Source organism: Apus apus, chromosome Z (genome assembly GCF_020740795.1).
Source record: "Apus apus isolate bApuApu2 chromosome Z, bApuApu2.pri.cur, whole genome shotgun sequence".
Taxonomy (NCBI): Eukaryota; Metazoa; Chordata; class Aves; order Apodiformes; family Apodidae; genus Apus; species Apus apus.
Genome location: NC_067312.1, coordinates 62,502,004 through 62,519,468, shown reverse-complemented (window position 1 = coordinate 62,519,468; position 17,465 = coordinate 62,502,004). Strand labels below are relative to the sequence as shown.

The following is a 17,465-nucleotide window of genomic DNA, read 5'->3' as shown; positions in this document are numbered from 1 at the left end:
GATTAGGCTTATTTGTCTGCTCAGGCTTATGGCAGATAACTTGTGTATAAGAAATAAGCATACCAAAGACACAGAGATACATCGAGGTAAGGTGTGAAAAAGTCTTATAAAAATCACTCTTCCGAAAGAAATATCAAGGTTTAGTTTAGCTTTTCTAAGAATAAGAATTATCAAACACAAAGTGGCTTTTATATTTAAGAACAAGCTGACTTTTTATTGACCCTAAGTAAGGAATCTATAACTTTAAAAGTTATCTGGAAAAATGTGACACTAAGTGATCCAGAAATACTAATATTAGCAGGATGCTTTATAATGGCTTGTCACAATTTTCTTCTAAGGTATATAAATTTAAAAAGCTGTGGCATTGAATGTACTCTTACTGAACTTTTGGCTTAGCAAGCTACTGAACACAACATTAGGGATATTTCCAGTAGGCAGCACATGAACTTAAAATCCATGTAAAAGTAAGAATTATTGTGCTTTTTCAGTAGAAAATAAGTGCAACTGTGGTAGACGACACAAAATGCTCAGAAAAAGCAAACCAAAGCAACAACAGAATAGAACCAGCCGTTACTCTGCATAATTTTATATATAATAGTAATATAACTAAGGTGTTTTTTTCAAGTAAAAATTCTTTTGATTTCATGCACATGACATATTTGAAGCAGGGCTGACAAGCAGTCTAGAATACTAGATGATGGATTGCTGCAAAATATAATTTTCACTTTACTAGAACTAAGGCACGTACATGATTCTATCCCCCAGTGCTTTGCTGTAATAACGAATTTAGTCTGAAACTACAGCCTTGAGAAACTGGATACATATCTATCACTGTAACTGGAAAGTGTGCTTTGGTTGAAAGGTAAGGATTCTCTCTGCATATTAATTTGTACAGAAATGTATAGTACTGCTGCATGGACTCTGGCCAGAATGCATCCCACCAAAATGCCTGCTCTTGGTCCAGATGTAGTCAAAGTTTAATTTCATAGAAGGCAATGTTTTGTTTTAGTTCAGCTGTGGGACACATAGGCCAGTAAGTACCCAAATGGTACTTTATTAAAATTATATGCACACTTTTTAATAGTACCAGTTACTTCTGTCCACTTCAGGGGAAAATCAGCAACATAGATCCATCTTTTTTTAGTTATTAAAGAGAGTCCTGCTACATATATATTTTGCTCATACATGAAAAAGAAAAAAAAAAAAAAAAAGACAAAACTAAAATACGAAAAAGTATTTCTCCCAGGAAAGCCAAACTTAAATTAAGGCAAGTTAAAATAAAGTGAGATAATGTATTTGACATTCTTGGGCTATTTCAAGGAACAACAGGGGGAAAAAAGAAAGAAAGAAAGAAAGAAAGAAAGAAAGAAAGAAAGAAAGAAAGAAAGAAAGAAAGAAAGAAAGAAAGAAAGAAAGAAAGAAAGAAAGAAAGAAAGAAAGAAAGAAAGAAAGAAAGAAAGAAAGAAAGAAAGAAAGAAAGAAAGAAAGAAAGAAAGAAAGAAAGAAAGAAAGAAAGAAAGAAAGAAAGAAAGAAAGAAAGAAAGAAAGAAAGAAAGAAAGAAAGAAAGAAAGAAAGAAAGAAAGAAAGAAAGAAAGAAAGAAAGAAAGAAAGAAAGAAAGAAAGAAAGAAAGAAAGAAAAGCAGCCAACTATTTGATCTCTGACCAAATAAAAATCAAGAAAGACAGCAAACTCTCTGTCAGGCAAATGAAGAAAAGGAAACTGTGAGATTCTATCCTTTGATATGTCTATCAGCAAAAGTTTTTTTGAATTTAAACTACGTTTGCAGAGGAAAAGACCATTTATTATTTAACTTCTTCCAGAATTTGCAGTTTAGAGTTTGGAGCCTGAAAAACTTATGACTACTAAAATGTATGTAAGTCTTTTAAATGTCTGTATTTTTTTCTGATAGAATTTAAGTGTATACCGTATACATTCCTTAAGTCTACTCTTATTAAATTTTGATGTTAAACAGAAAGGGAAAACCATGTGCAACCAGATTAATTTATCTCCAGGGAGTAAGGACACATTAATAATTGAGATAATGTTTTCATATATGTTGGAAGCAAGTGTGCCTTTTCACTTCTTTATTAGAAAACACATTAGGGGAAAATTATCTCATCCTCATCAGTAAGACCTAATTGCTGAGAAAGTCTCTGTTTTCATTGCAATAACAAAAGGATTGTTCTCATTACTTCAAAATGGGAGGAAAAAAAAAATTAAAAAATCAGAAATACTATCAAGCAGTGCTGGAATATATGCCGGTATTACTGAAGAGAGTGTTTACTTAATACACCCAGCCCTGTTTTTGTTTTAAACAAATCAGAGTTTATTGTATTTTTATAAAATACAAGCAAACTCTGGATTGGATAAAAGTGGGCCATAGGGGAAAAAAAAAAAAAAAGAACTACAACTAAAAATTATTAATATTTTTGGCTTTCTAAAGCACTGATCTTTCTGTAAGTTATAAAAAATTATCTTGGCTGATAGCGAGAGAACTCTGTGATTTCCCAAGAACACCCATAGGTGTCAAGGCCTTTTGTGAGGTAATGGAATGGTATGTAATTTACTCCAAATCACTGTACATGATGCTGTATGGATTACATACAAAGCAAACACTGAGTGCATGATGGGAACACTTGTGCAGACATACTGAAGCATATTTCCATAGCGTCCAACTATACATCAAATGCAGTGCTTCTGATGTTTCCCACAACAAAGAGAATAAAAAAAACCACCCAATCAGTAACTATGCTTTAAAGTCTTTGCAACAGCACTTCAATATAACTGGTGTATGCTAAAAACAAAGAACTGTAAACAAAAACAAGTATCTATCAAATTTACTTTGCAGTGCTGATAGAAAAAATACTGGCATGCTATTTACAGTACTAAGAAAGAGAAGTTCTCTCCATAAAGTCCATCAAGACCTAATGCTAAACAACTGATCTGTGGACCTACTTGTATTTGCAGCCATCTTGGAAAGATCAGTGGAAGAGAATTTACTAGAGCCACAGCTTCGTAAAGGGACAATGATGAGATATTCCTTTTACGCTTACAGTGATGCAATCCACACTCCTATACAGTCTGTATAGCCAAAGAGAATACAGACTGCTCAGATACATACTTCCAACTGCTTTTGTTTATTTTCATAGATCAGCTTTGTAAAATCGCACACACGTTCTGATCACCTTCTTTTGCTATACTTTATTAAACATTCATTGTCTGATAGATAGAACATACCAAATTGAAAGTCAAAACAAATGAGGAATGGCCTAAACTTTTAGCTGGAGCACAGGGCATGTCATTCTTTGTTAACAATTTTGCCATTAACAGGAATAATCTGCGACTGTGAGCTGCCCACTGCACCTCTCAAAAAAATCCTTAAATTTTACTATTATTTTTAAGATAATTCACTTAAAATAAACATGTTTTGCTAGCCAGCAGGAAATCTGTGTTTTGTGTTAAGAATAGAAGAGCAAATCCATACAAAAACTCAGCTGACACCCCATCGGTGGCCTGAATCTTGGCATAGATATCAGTGCTATTTCTTATTTTTACTTAACATCTTTTTCTTCTTTGCTTTTGGCTTTCCCCCCAACAACCTTCCTTCTTTCATTGCTTTAAATCAGTTTTTAAGATCCTCTGAAATTACGCAAAAAAATTCTTGCCTATTAAAAAAGGTATTATTAATATTTGCAATGTAACTTGCATAAAAAATATTAATAATTTTAAAAAATAATTGATAATGTAAATATTTAGTGATAAGGTAAAATTCTCTAGCTCCATTTATTTTAGCTAAATTTGATGTTTTATGTAATTTGATAAGCTGGAAAGCTTATTTTATAATTTAATATTCTGTCAACTAACATACCATAAACCACAAAATCCCTCTTAACTGTGAAAATAAAAGCTCCAACATCACTACAGAGTATTCCATTAAAAAAAAGTAATAATATTAATAGCCTATCTCAAAATGTTCTAATTATAATCACTGGGCTTTTATAGGAACAGATTTAAGACAAATGTATTATTATCTGCTATTCAAGAGAAATTCCAGCAAGAGAAAAGCAGCAACAAAATTCCCAATGACTGCAAGTCATCTAGTTTTACTGAGTATATTTAAGTGTGTTCTGAGGCTGTTCTTTTACCCTTTGATGTGAAAATCTCCCTCTTGCCACAATTACTCTTTTGGGTAAGTACTTTGAGAGAAAGACCCTGACGTGTTATTTATTAATTGCATATAAAAAATGTATAGGAGCTCCTTCTCATAGAAAGAAGTTGCACATATTAGATAGTATGCAAAAGCAAAACATAATTATGAGAAGACGTAATCATCAGTTTTAAAGAGCTGACAACCTAAATATCCACAGGCTTCCTGTGAACAAGTGGTATACAAAATACGCTGGTTCCATAACACCATGTTTTAAAAATCCATCCACTTCTACTGTACAGCCACTGAAGACACTCTTTGCATCTTCGTAGATTACTTGTTAGGTTTCTAACTAGCAAGAACATCCCCTTATATTCTGAAGCTTTTAATTTTGTCTAGATAAGTACCATGCACAGATGTACAGACATGTTTCTACTGACTCCCCGTAACAGTCTCGAGTTGAGCAGAAACTGCAGCTACACAGAACTAAACAGTATTAAGAGGTTACACCTTCCAGCCCAAAGAAGAGAAGAAATTAATCACAAAAGACTAGAAAGACAATAGGCTGTTTCTGTAAATAAGAAATTCTGACACACACTGGCACTATATGTGTTCCCTATTCATTGTTAGATCTGTGTGTAAAATGAGCATATACTGCTTTTTCATTCTTAATTAACCTACTGCAAGGTTCTACTGTTACCATCTATGTAGAAATTACATCTAAGCACAAAACTCCAGCGCTTCACTGGAGGAAATATTCACAGTTGCAAGCTGTAGCAGCCATGGATGTCCCTGTATGGCCAAAGGATTACACCAGCGGGTTCACGATCCAAACTACAGTCAATGTTCATCACAAAATAAACCAAACCGTCACAGATGTTTTCATATCATTTATCACTGTTACCCTCTCTAAGAAGGTGACAAATAAAAACAAATGAACAAATAAATAAACCCTCTTCAAAGAGCTGAAAGAGGCTATCACACAACAGCACCAAAAGCATCATAAGGGGAATGCACAGTCTATGCAGGACCAAAGTTGAACTCGATCATGAACGAGCATTAATGCCTTCACTGTGCAATAGCAGGGCTGTAGAATAGGCTCTGCACTGGATTCAGCAGCTTTCTTGGACTGTCTGTAGGCAGCAGGAATGGTGCAATAGGCCATCTCAACCCACATGTGCCACTCAGACCAAGATGATAGAACTGTTACTGTGACTGAAGAGCTCCATCAGCTCCTGTTACTCAGGTCAAAATGTGAAGGTTACCACACTGTGGTTGTAACCTTCACAATATAATTGCAATCTCTGGCTACCTCTCTCTGATCAGCACCTGCAACAATCTGCTTTTTCTGCATAAACCCGTCGGTGCTCTGAGGTGTCCACCGGTTTTCTGGTTACATCTAGTGCAGTAAGGCTGTTGTTCACACTGGATACATTTTCCAATACGCAGGATGAGCTTAAATCGTGTTGGCATTTTTTCAGAGCTAGTGAACGGTGCTAGCGCTACATAGATTTACACTCAATGTCTACTTCAAAACTATCTGATCTGGCAAGGAAGGAAAAATGAGGACTTACTTCCCAGAGATGCTGAGTATTCCTGATGGCACCTGCTTGAACCTTCTCTGGCAAGAGCAGGACTCCCTGGAAGGGCCCAATCCAGGTGCCTTGCTGGATCCTCTGCGCTGCACAAATGCCGTAGGCCAGGCCAGGCACTGTGCTGGTGCACAGGCACACTTCCCGGGGCAGGTCACGGAGCCACTCTGGAATCTCAGGCGGAGGGGCTGCTGCAGCAGCACTGCTGGTGCCCACCAGACGGCGCAGGGAATGGAGGGGCCCGTGCATGGGGCACTCGCCATTGCGGTTGTCGGCACACATGTCACATCCTGTGGAGCAGAGAGGGAAACACATTATCCACATGGTGCAGCAGGCCACCACCATGATCACTGCCACAGGCAAGCTCACGCAGGTCCTGCTGCTTTTCTGTCAGTTCATGGCAGCTCATGCCACTGCCGTTTTGCATGTTGCTTAAGATGGTTTTCCTAATCTCACCAAAGCCCTTAATAAGAAATCTCAAAGGCTGAGCAGAAGCCATGCAGGCATTTTGCAAGCCTGGTCTGTTCACAGACCTGCCAAGACACATTTATTTTAACATAGGTTTTTTTGTTGAGTGTTTTTGTGGTGTTGTTTTTGGGGTGGGTTTTTTTGTGTGTTTCAAGATCCACTTTTTTACTAATATAAATAACCCATTTAAACCATCCCAGTGTGTTTTGGTGAGACATTTTAAAACACATTCATAATACCTTGCAGGCCCCCCTCATTTGCCTTAACACAGCTCAAGGGTTTAAATGGAACAGGGTTTAATTTCATTTTTATTTGAAATGAACATTCATTCTAATTCTATATTAACATATATGTGCATGCCTATCAACTTAGAAAATACAATTAATAAAAAAGCACCTCAAGAATGACAAACCAGAGTAGGTATGGACATTTACTTTCTTATAAATTAATCTAGCCTTTAACTTGAAGTTATGTAACAAATATTACTGATTCCTAGCACACATTTGAAACTTCTTATTAAACGGGAATACATGTTCTCTGCCTGTTACATGTAGCTGAGACTAAGAACAAAACCAGCATATCTGGTTTTCTGAGCAGTTCCCCTGAAAAATAACAGTTTGTAAAAATGTTAATTTCCCTAACCGCTCTTTATAACAGATTATGATTCTCTATTTTTGGAAGATTGTACTGGGATTTTTCTTTTTTGAGCAAAGAAATTTTTGGTTAAATATTTCCACTGATCAGTATTGCACATGCCGCGAATATGAAACTTCCAGGAAAATGTTTCATGCTCAAGAGCACCATTTTCTGGGCGTATGCTGAGTTAACATAACCTATTGAAACCATCTCTTGCACATTTCACTTTTGTAGCACAGTAAAGGTTTTCCTATAAATTTATTCCAGAAATATAAAGGAAAAACAATAACTGTGTCACAGTACTCATGTAACAAAGCCTAGACTTTTCCCCTAATAATTTTATGCAACCTACACCCGTTCTTATAAAAATAAAGCACAGAATTCACTACAGAAGCTGGAGCTTCTTGGCCTAAGCCACAGATTTTAGACTTGCTCTCTTGCCTGTAACCACAGTTTCAGTTCTCAGGGGGAACTGGCTCAGCACTTCTTTTCAAGGTGGATATACTATGTATTATGTAGGCCTCTTTCCTACAGAGTTTTCAAAGCAAAACCTTCCTCTCTATTCAGTAAAAGCTTCTAAAGGATAATAAAAGCTGTGTTTTCAAAATATGGCCTCTACTTACATTCTCTCATTTTAGACACACTTCCTAACTACTTTTCCTGTCATTGTCTTTTGAATTTTACCATACAAAAATTATGCATTCAGCAATATGAAAATATTTTAAATCCTTATATTACATGAGGAAGCTAACTTCCCTCGAAATGGTTGCACCTTGGAGTCTTGCAGGAAATGCATGTGTCCCTACTCAGTGCCTGTGTCTTCCATTTCCCTATCCATAACATTGACATCTTAGCAGAAAGAAAGCAAGCAAGCACTAAGTTGTGCAGAACTCTGATGGGTGCCTCTGCATAAGATTGCCTGCGAATGAAAGTTGTCACCTCATGCCATCCCTGACATGTCACGCAGGGTAAGGGCAAAAGAGCAGGAGGGAAGCAAAGCCCTTGCCGGCACTGCAGCACACCAGAGCAACTCCAGGACAAAGCCACCTAGTGGGGATCCTGCTTATATTGGCCAAAAAACCTGCTTTTTGGATGGAGGGTTAAAGCATTTCCTTAACAATATAATAAAAAGCGACGCTTTTGTTGGGTTAAACCACAACTGCAGAGGAGTTTTGCTCGCTCAGCCATGTCAATTAGAGGTGGCTGGAGGATGAGATTTGTAGGACTCCAGGGAAAATGTTTCTGGCTAGTCCTGAGAGAAGAATATTATGCAGCAGATATTCCTGCAGCCATTCCCAGGCATGATGAATAAAAGGCAGTGAGTACACACTAGCATTTTTTGTAGTTATTGCTATTACCACAGCTAGTTTGGAAAGTGAGGTATCACCACAACATGTTTTCTTTCCTCTTTGAAGCCAGTCATCAAGAAACCCTCTGTTTCTGGCATATTCCAAGACCTCAGGGGCTGCATTGGAGTTAAGGAAAAAAAAAAACAAAACACCACACAAACAAAACAAACAAACAAAGAAAGAAAAAAAACACACACAGAAAAAAATAACCAAAACAAAACACACAACCCAAACAAGTTGGCATGTGAGTGCACTCTAAAAATATGGCACCTTACCATGCAAATTAGAAAGAAAACATATGACAAGAAAACTGAGGGCCTAACGAGAGGGTATCTAACCATGATGTCAATCAGCACCCAGGGTAGGCCCTTCAATCCAACCTATGTGCACTATTTAACCAACTTCTAGATCTGTGACTCTTCTCCAAAATACCTGATTATTAATGGCTTTCTTGGAGACATTGTGTCTGTGCAGCAACATTAATTAAACATGTTAAGGCATCTTCATGACTCCACTCAGGAAATCTTAGTGTCAATTTCCTGCATCCTGCCACCAGATATGCTTTACTTTTCATGCATGCAACTTTTAATACCCACTTAGAAAAACCATTTCTTCAGTTCATTCTGACAATATGTATGCATGAAGCATTTTATTTCTATGTTTTTTAAGAAAAATAAATTAATAAATTGACTAGGAGTAGAAATGAACCCTGTGTCCCTATCATTTACCCTTCCAGGAAGTCACACATGGTGATATTTATTTTCCACTATCCAAAAACACTGGTAATGTTTTCATGCTTGGCAGAGGCAGTATCTGATCTCCTGCTGTGTTCCTTTCCCTTTGTCCTGCCAAAGCTAAAAATTTGGAAAATGGGACATCTTCTGAAACTGCTTTGGCTTATGGCTTGTTGATGAGAGAGGAGTCTGTCTTTAATGCTAAGCAGCACTGAAATTCTTCTTGTTGCATGCTCTATACATCTGTCCTTAGTTTTAATGCAATTGTACAAATAAAATTTTTTTAATTCCTCATAAATGTTTTAAGGACTGGAAGCCCTACTGGACATATTTGAGCATGTCTTGAAGTTACCTAAAAAGTTACCATGTATCTTTTCCTCTTCTGTGACTAAATTTTGTGTAATGTTACATAGAAGGCTGTGATGCAAACCCACTTCCAGTAATGTTATACCACCCACTTAAAGACAGTCATTTTAAGTAGTAAATTTCTCTGCCTCAAAGGACAAAGTAAGGAAGTCCTTAATATCAGGTAGAGGAAAAAAGGGTAATCTTCAAGACTTGCACATTACTGTGGCTCACAGAGATGATCAACAGTATCGTCTTCATGGATAGAGCAAAGTAGAATACAGTACAGTGCAGCAACATGCTTAATAATAGATAAAAAGAAGGGTTTTTTCTTTTCAGAGGGAGGGTGCTGTGGTGCATTGACATCACTAGAGTCGCCAAACTAGATGGCAACTCTTAAGACACACAATGGTGCGGGAAGTTCACAAGAAAAGGACATGGTGGGATAAGTGTGAGCTTTCCAGAGGACTGCCACACAGGCTGGCAAGGGAATGTACTGTGTTCTTCCTCCTACTTCGGCCTCAGAGAGCAGCTGTGTGAGTACAGGCCTCCTCCAAGGACTGCTGAAATTAATACTTCCACTGGCTGTAATGATGTCAGTCAAGGCACAAATGAAGACAAGAAGAAGCAAGAAATGTGAGAAAATTGAGAGACCTGTTGAAAATGGAAAAAGCTAGGAGGACTGCAACCAGAACAGAATGTCTCCTGATAAAAATCAGGAGACATAGAAGGTAAAGTCAGTTAGAATGCTCCATTGCAGGCCCAGATGCAGCCAGGCTCTTTGGAAGGAGATCAGTTTCTCACTTTATACCTTCACGCTCTATAGCTGGGAGGATTAAGGCAAGGAAGATGCAAGAAAAAAAAAAAAAAGAATTGAACTGTTTCCTAGTGGAGCTGTTTGGTATGGCTCTTTTGGGAAGACTGCAATATGTTATCATTTATTTCCCTCCATAAAAATGAACACAGCATAATGCCAGCACTACAATTCCATGTGAGTACTCTTAAAAGTTCTAAACCTAACCAAAAGGGAAAGGACACATTGTTGCCCACAAAATACAATTCTAAACACTTTCCAAGCAAAACAACACTACTACTGCATGTTTTAATAGAAATTTGAGAGGAGAAAGTTTTTGTCAGTGCAAGATAGGGCCCGACATAGTGTTTTAACCGGCAAACCAGCTGTAACAATAAATGAAATAAATGTATTTTTGTCTTGGCAATAATATGCTTCAAAGGTGCAGTTATGCTGGATACCTGCAGTTTGCCTGTATTAAAGAAGGGCAGCCTCTGACCCTCAGCCTCATAATTCACCGCACACACGCAGGTATCCAGTGTAAGTGGCCATCATTTCACACGGTATTACTCAGTTGCATGTATAAATCACTGTGGCTGGCCCTGAGACCCTGGCTAGGCCCGGGTACCCAGCTAAGAGGGTCAGTGAGCTGAATGTGATAGTACCTTTTCTTTTAAGGAGGGCTGGCGCTTGCCAAGGTATCACGGGTTTCTCGTGTCTCAGTTTCCTCATCGACAAGCTGGCATCAATCTCCTTTTGCGAAATTAATCGCAGTTTCTTGCAGACCGCCTGACTTCAGGCAGGCTTTCGGGAGGACGAAACACAGATGCGCTTTCCCCCTCGAGTTCCTTTTATTTATTTGTTTATCTGTCCTAAATAGTCTCTGCGGAGAGCGGGGCCGAGCCCAGGCTTCTGCCCCAGGGGCCAGATCGCGGCGTGGGGGTGCGGAGCTGCCGCCGGAGGGCGGCGAGTCACGGCGGGCACCGTCTCCGGCCGCCCCCGCCAGGCTCTGCCCGACCCTTCCCGGGGTCCGAACCCCCGCCCAAGGCTTGTACCCCCTCTCCTCGCCTCCCGTCCCCGCTCTCCCCCTGCCAGGCCCAGTCACCGCCATGGAGTAGGGGGGACAAAGCGGAGCCCTCGCCGGCCATCCCGGCCGTGCTCCTGCATGGGCTCAAGAGCTGCCTCAGGGTCCGAACCCCCCGGGTCGGGAGTGAGAAACACCCCGCCCCAGCTCCTCCGAGGAAGATAGGGTGGGAGGACCTGCTTGAGCCCCCGGGATGGGACGGAAGATGTGGGGTCCGTCCCGCTATGCGGAGCGGCTTTCGAGTTGGTTTTGAGAGGCGGTTTGGGGTAGGGTTGGGGGAGGTGGGTTTGATCTTCCCTGCCTTCGATTGAAGGTATGAATGAATTATATTTCCATGTCAGGTATGAGAAGGGTAGGAGAATATTGTGTGTAGATAAAGATAAACCTTGCCACCCCCTGGCCCTGAGAGACCCCCATACACAATGTAGAGATGATGAATAGGCTCTGGGAGAGGAGATCGAAGTTCAGTCCGCACCGGCTCCACTCTCTCCTACAAAACTATAGGGCAATTAATTGTGGCTTGTCCCCTCATCCTTCATCTCCTGGTGGCACATATCGATGGAGATTACTGCTGATGGACCATTTTATCACCCTAAATAAACAGTCACCACCTTCTCTAACCTCAATCTAATATATGGCTATCTGCTATGTTTAAGGGTCCTGGGTAACTAATGATATAAAATAGCTAAATCATACAGGTTACCAGCAGTCTAGAGAACAAAATTCAAATATTCCCTACACCGATCCACTTCACAGCATGTTATATATACACTGTCTCCCGGTAAATTGAATGGGAAGAGGCGTGCAAACTGCTTGCTTGCGTGACACTTTAGTTTTACACAGCATATTTATTACACTGGCAGGTTGGCGTTTTCTAGAAAAGGCAGAGGAGTTGCAGACTTCTTGCGAAAGCCTCTCTCCAGCAGCGAGGGGCAAGCCTATGAGGGAGCAAGCCGGCTTCGCACCCCCCAAATTCACCTCAGCAGATCTTCTCCTCACCGCGCCCCTCCCCCCGCGCCCAGAAATACCCTCATCCTTCCAGATTCAGAGCTGGGAAGAAAACGGTCCCCAGCCGCCTGCCACATTATCAGGGTTTTAACATAATCCCCTTTACTTCCCTGGGAGTAAAGACCGCGGGGCCCTAATTAGGGTTTTGTTTCTTGGTTGGTTGTTTCTTCTCCCCCCTCCAACTCCCGCCCCACCTAAACCCCTTTCAATCTAACTCAATTACATACAGATACTTAACCCACAGCTCCTTGTTGGCCCTCGCCCCCCTTGCTCGCCCAAGACCGTGCCCTGTTCACTGATATTTGGCGATCGAGGCGTGTGCCTATGGGGAAACCGCCGTCCATCCGTTTTCCCAAGGCGGCCGCCCGGCGCCGAGCCGGGCCGGGCGCTGGGGAGCCGAGCCCGGAGGGTGGTGGGCGGCCGGGACCAGGGCCGACACCGACACTCGGGCTCTCCCAGCGCGGAGGCGGCGACGCCGCCGCCCCCGCGGGAGCCGCCCGCCCTCCCGCCTCCCCGCTGGGCTGTCCGCCCGGAGAGCGGCCGAAGGCTCCGGCGAAGTTTGCAGATGCCTCTCCCGAGGGGATGAGCCCAGCAGGACAATCCTGCCGGAGTACCGGTTTGCCCCGGAGAAGAAGGAGATGGTCGGGGAAGGCCTTTAGAAAGGAGGGGGAAAGGGGGCACTCGCTTGGTTCGCGAAGAAGGTACAAACCCCAGCAGCTTCCCCGTAGCCGGGGCCTGCCGCCAATCCCATACCGGCAGGCTGCACTCGGGCAAGGCCGAGGCAGCGGCCCTGCTCCAGCTGTCGGGGCGAGGATGGGGCCGTGCGAGTGGGGGTCTCTGCCAGGCTGGGGAGAGCCCCCTGCCCGCAAGGCGCCCGCTAGTCTGACTCGGAGTTTCGGCAGGGCTGTCCGGAACTGAAAGTGCAGCAAGCAAGTACAACCCAAACTGAAGTCGATGGCATCCCACTTCACCCAAAACCCCAACCTCCATTCCCTCAAACGGGCAGCTCCGGTGCTGCCAGGGGAGCGAGCGAGGGACGGAGCCAAAGCGGTGAGAAGTCCTGCTTGGGCTCCTAGAGTGACAGCCCGGGCGCTCGGGAAGCCGGGCTCGGCGGGCCGGTGCCCTGCAGAGCGCTGTGCAGCGCCTCGGCCGGGGCCAGCGAGTGGAGAGCGTGACACAGCACGGGCTGCACCTCCCGTACTCCTTCCTCAGGCGCAGCTGGCTTTTTTCTTTATTCTTATGATCAAGGTTCCCAAAGCAAACGCACCTGGTCACAGAAGGCTGAATCGCTCTCGCTAGTAGTTTTGCTCAGAGTCATCTTAAAACCGCTGGGGCGAAAAGTCGCCTTAGAAAGCAAGTTCAATGATAAGACTTTTTAGATCTCGCTGCAGAAAACAACAACAAAAAGGGAGAGGCCGAACCGGCCGCACCCTGTCCCCATCCTTTGAACGGCAAGCGCTGCCCCGTCCCAGAGGGACTACGATTCACAAGCGTCCTTTCGGCAATCGACCCGTTTGCTTCCTCGAATACACCTTGAATATATATCGCGGTGGGGAAGAAGCCATGCAGACTTCGCCTGCAACTCCGCGGAGTGCCACTTACTCCTTAAAAACTCTTCCCTCCCAAATAGCTTTTCCTTTCTCTTTTTAAAAACTTGCAGATTTACGGAGCTGCTCCGAGAAGTAAACCATGTATTGTATGAACGGTTTGGTTGGTGACTAAAAGTGCTTTTGGGATTCCTTTAAGTGGATGTAATTTATGAGATCGCGTTTACTGCAACCAAGAATAGAAAATACACTAACACGTTTCATTACAGAGTAAAACTAAGCGAGAGGAATTATCTCGAAACATGGTAGGTATCCAATATAGAAAGATTTGTGATGGTAAGAGAAGGTGAAAAATCCCCACTAAACTCTGAGTCAACTTTCCTCTCGCTCTTTAAGACCTACGCATAATGAGTAAGACTATGCTAACACCCATGGAGTTTAATTAATACACAACAGAGTTTCATGGAAACTTTCAAAACAATCTCTGCATCTGAAATGAATTTAAACAAATCTGCGTTTTTCTTGAGCATGTGCTTACGGATCGCTGGTTTGAGATGTCATTTGTCTGTTCTTCTGCCTTCCTTAAACACTTTTGGAGGGGAAGTACAACAAAACAAGAATTTTAAGAAACTTTAGAGTAAGAGACGGTGTTCGAAGCAATGAAAAAAGTGCATACGCTGAAGCCATGCTAGATGTTTAACAGGGACAGAGCAATGTGCTCTGAATGTTAGTATTAAATCTAATTAATTTAGTTAATCTAGCTATTTTCACCCCGTGAATTTCGTCGGTTGCTTCGTATCTACATATACAGGAACAAAAGACAACTTCTGGTCGATACAGAAGTTTAATAATAGGGGCACCCCTATTAGAGGGGCACCTCTCCCACAAAAAAAAAGAAAAAATATATATAATTTTTAAAAGGTCCGTAATTAGCAGCAGCAGTATTGAACGTTTTGTAACCACCAAATCCTAAATTAATTCTGGCACTCGGGTAGATGACCTTTATGGTCTGGAAAACCAACTATTCTTATTAAAAGGCTGTGCCATGCTTTTCCGTAGGGGTGAAAACTAAAACTAGCGAGGCGTTAACGAGGTCTGAAAGGAAAACGATATACCGGGATAAGAGGGGGGAAAACTTTGCCCTAGCCTATCTGATGAAAACTGCAAGTTTTCCCCTGCCCAGATCGGAGAAGTAATTGATTTCAGGGTGTTCAGCGAAGCCCGGGCTTTCCAGGCAGGAACGGAGTGAGACAAGGAAGGCGAAAATGGACCGGCTTTACAGCAAGTTGCTCTGAACCATTTCCGAGTCCATTTCCCTAAGCCAGCCCTCCGAGCGAAACCTATCCCCACAGCTGCCTTCCCGCTGAGGTGTGCCTTCCAGGGAAGGACCTGGGTCAAGCGGAGTTCTTACCAAGGGGTTACCGCCTGCCTCCCTAAAACACTGGGAGCAACGCAAAAGCAGCCCAAGGGAGGGAAGAGCAGGGCGGTAGGATGCTTCTCATGGAGAGAGCGGTGCGGGCACCGACCGCGGTTCCCCAGTTTGAAGTGTCCCTAGGCTGGCCTGGTGCGGGGAGAGGCGGAGGACAGGGGTTCAGGGACTGTGAGAAGGGGCACGATACGTACGGTTGTTGGGGTCACTGGTGTGCTGATTCAAGGGGATGATCTCCATGCGCTGCTGCCCGTACAGGTAGTAGTCCAGCTCCTCGGCCGTGCACCGGAACCGAGCGGCACCGCGCTCGCCGCATTTGCTGCCGCTGCTGCCGGCTCCGCACAAGTCCTTACCCTGCAGGGGAGCGGGCGCTCCCCCGGCCGGGGGCTCGGAGCTCTGCAGCGGTCCGAAGACCGGGAGCTGGGTCACAGGCAGCGAGGTCAGGCCGGCCAGGGAAGCAGCTGCAGCGGCTACGCAGGAGGAGGTCGATGAGGAAGACGGAGTGGACGAGGAAGAGGAGGAGGCGGAGGAGAGGGAGGCCGGGCGCTGGCGGAGGCTGTCAGCCGAAGGCTCGGCTCTCTCGGGTGGCTGGAGCTGGGCGAGGGCCCCGCTGCTCTTGAGCTGGCTGCTCTGCGGGAAAAGCTGCTGCCAGTGGTGCAGATATGCGGGATCCACCTTCAGGAACGCGGATCCGCCGGGGTCGCCCGGTTTCAGCATCGCTCTGCCTGTGGAGCGGAGAGGAAGGAGACAGCAGCCGTGAGACCCCCGCCCCGCCCCGGCAGGGCCGCCCCGACTCCGCTGCTCTCCCTACTCTGGGACACCCCGGCCCACGCGTGGATTGCCCGAGGTTCCTGTCCTGCGTCCCCGCAGGGGACAGAGTGGGCATAAGGAAACGTCTGCCCAAAGAGCCCCCGGGCGACAGGCGAGAAATATCCTGGCCCTGGCGACACGGCTGGCCCCCCGCTATGGTTGCCTCCCCCGGAGCGCGGCCAGGACGGGAGCAGCGGCAAACAGCCCCTCACGCCCGCGGGTGGAGAGCCAGCCGCCCTGAAACGCTCTCCCAGTCCCGGGCGCAAGCAATGCTTTTCCCTTTCGTTCCCTTCCCTCCCTCCGTGTGAGCGAGCGACTATCAAAGTTGACAACAGGGAGGAGGAAACACTCCTGTTTCCCACACGAGCAGTTACAGGAGGAGGACACGGCCAGGCAGTACCCTTCCCGCGGGTGAAGGTACCCCACCGCGGCCCCTGCTGGGCTGGCTGTGCCGGGCGAGGCAGAGGGGCCGTGGCTGCCCCTCGCTGGAGCCCAGACCGGAGCTGCCTTACCTGAGCAGGGTTCCCTGGAGCGGCTGCTGCGCGGGCGGCGTGCGGAGGTGCGAGCAGCCCTGGGAGCCTTCGAGCCGGAGGAGGGTTGAGAGGGGAGACTTCTCTGGTTTTTGTCCAAGGGAAAGTGGGGTGATCCCCCTCCAGGTGCCGAGGACCCGCAGGACGGCTTAGCTGCGAGCCACCGGCCTCCCTTTGCCTTGGCTGCGCATCGCGGTCGCGCCCGAGCTCTTTGCTCGGCTCTGGCAGACTCCGGGCTAGACACGTGGGTTTTACGACAGCGCAAAATACAAGTGTGTATGGTGTGTAGGAGAGGGAGGGGAGGGAGCGGGAAGTTACCAGCGAGCCTGAAGGCAGAGCCCTTTTTTTTTGGCAACCTCCCCCACTTTGTTCCTTGCTCAACTTTTAAAGGTGTCCCTTTCCTTCCCTCCTCCTTTCCTCCCTCTCTCCCTCTTCACCCCACCCCTCCTCTCCCCCTCCCTCTCTCTCATCCCTCCCCAGCTCCGGGAGCACAACGCCCCGTCAAGAGCCGGGCTTTTCTCCTGGCGGAAGGGGAGCAATAGCCCGACGCAGCCCCAGCAGGATCCGCGACGCCGCGCGGTCCTCAGCGCAGAACTGTGGGTCGGCAGCGGGAGCTCCCGACACCAGCCAGGGAGCGCCTCGCACACTGCCCGGTTCCCGGGAGCCATGGCCTTGCCTCGCTTGCCTTTTGCACCCTGGGGGCTAAGGTGGGTTTGAGAGACTTTCCTGGCCCTTTTCGCTGTCCTGATATTGTCCCACCTACCTCACTTAACGTGTCTCCTGAGATGACCTGCCTCCCGTTCCCCTCGGCTACCTGAGACCTGCCCCAGGAGGTCTCAACACGGACGAGGGAATTTATCGCACTAGATTTTCTCCCACCTCAGACCTTGTTTCCTCGAGCACTATCACGTCCCTCTCCTGCTCCCCGTACTCTGTTTCAGCACAGAGCAAGAAGTAAGCAGAAATGCAACCTGCGGCGAGAAACTTCTCA

The 17,465-nt window shown here is 45.1% G+C and overlaps 1 protein-coding gene across 1 annotated transcript in view; it reads right to left on the bottom strand.

Annotated features, from left to right (window-relative positions):
• PRDM6 (PR/SET domain 6) overlaps positions 1–15,851 on the bottom strand; it is a 72,366-nt gene extending 56,515 nt beyond the window's left edge. The window contains exons 1-2 of the mRNA XM_051643021.1: positions 15,329–15,851; positions 5,724–6,031 (exon numbers count right to left, since the gene is read on the bottom strand). Of these exons, the coding sequence (XP_051498981.1) occupies positions 5,724–6,031; positions 15,329–15,851 (831 nt within the window). The remainder of the gene's footprint in view (positions 1–5,723; positions 6,032–15,328) is intronic.
• Positions 15,852–17,465: the final 1,614 nt, after the last annotated feature.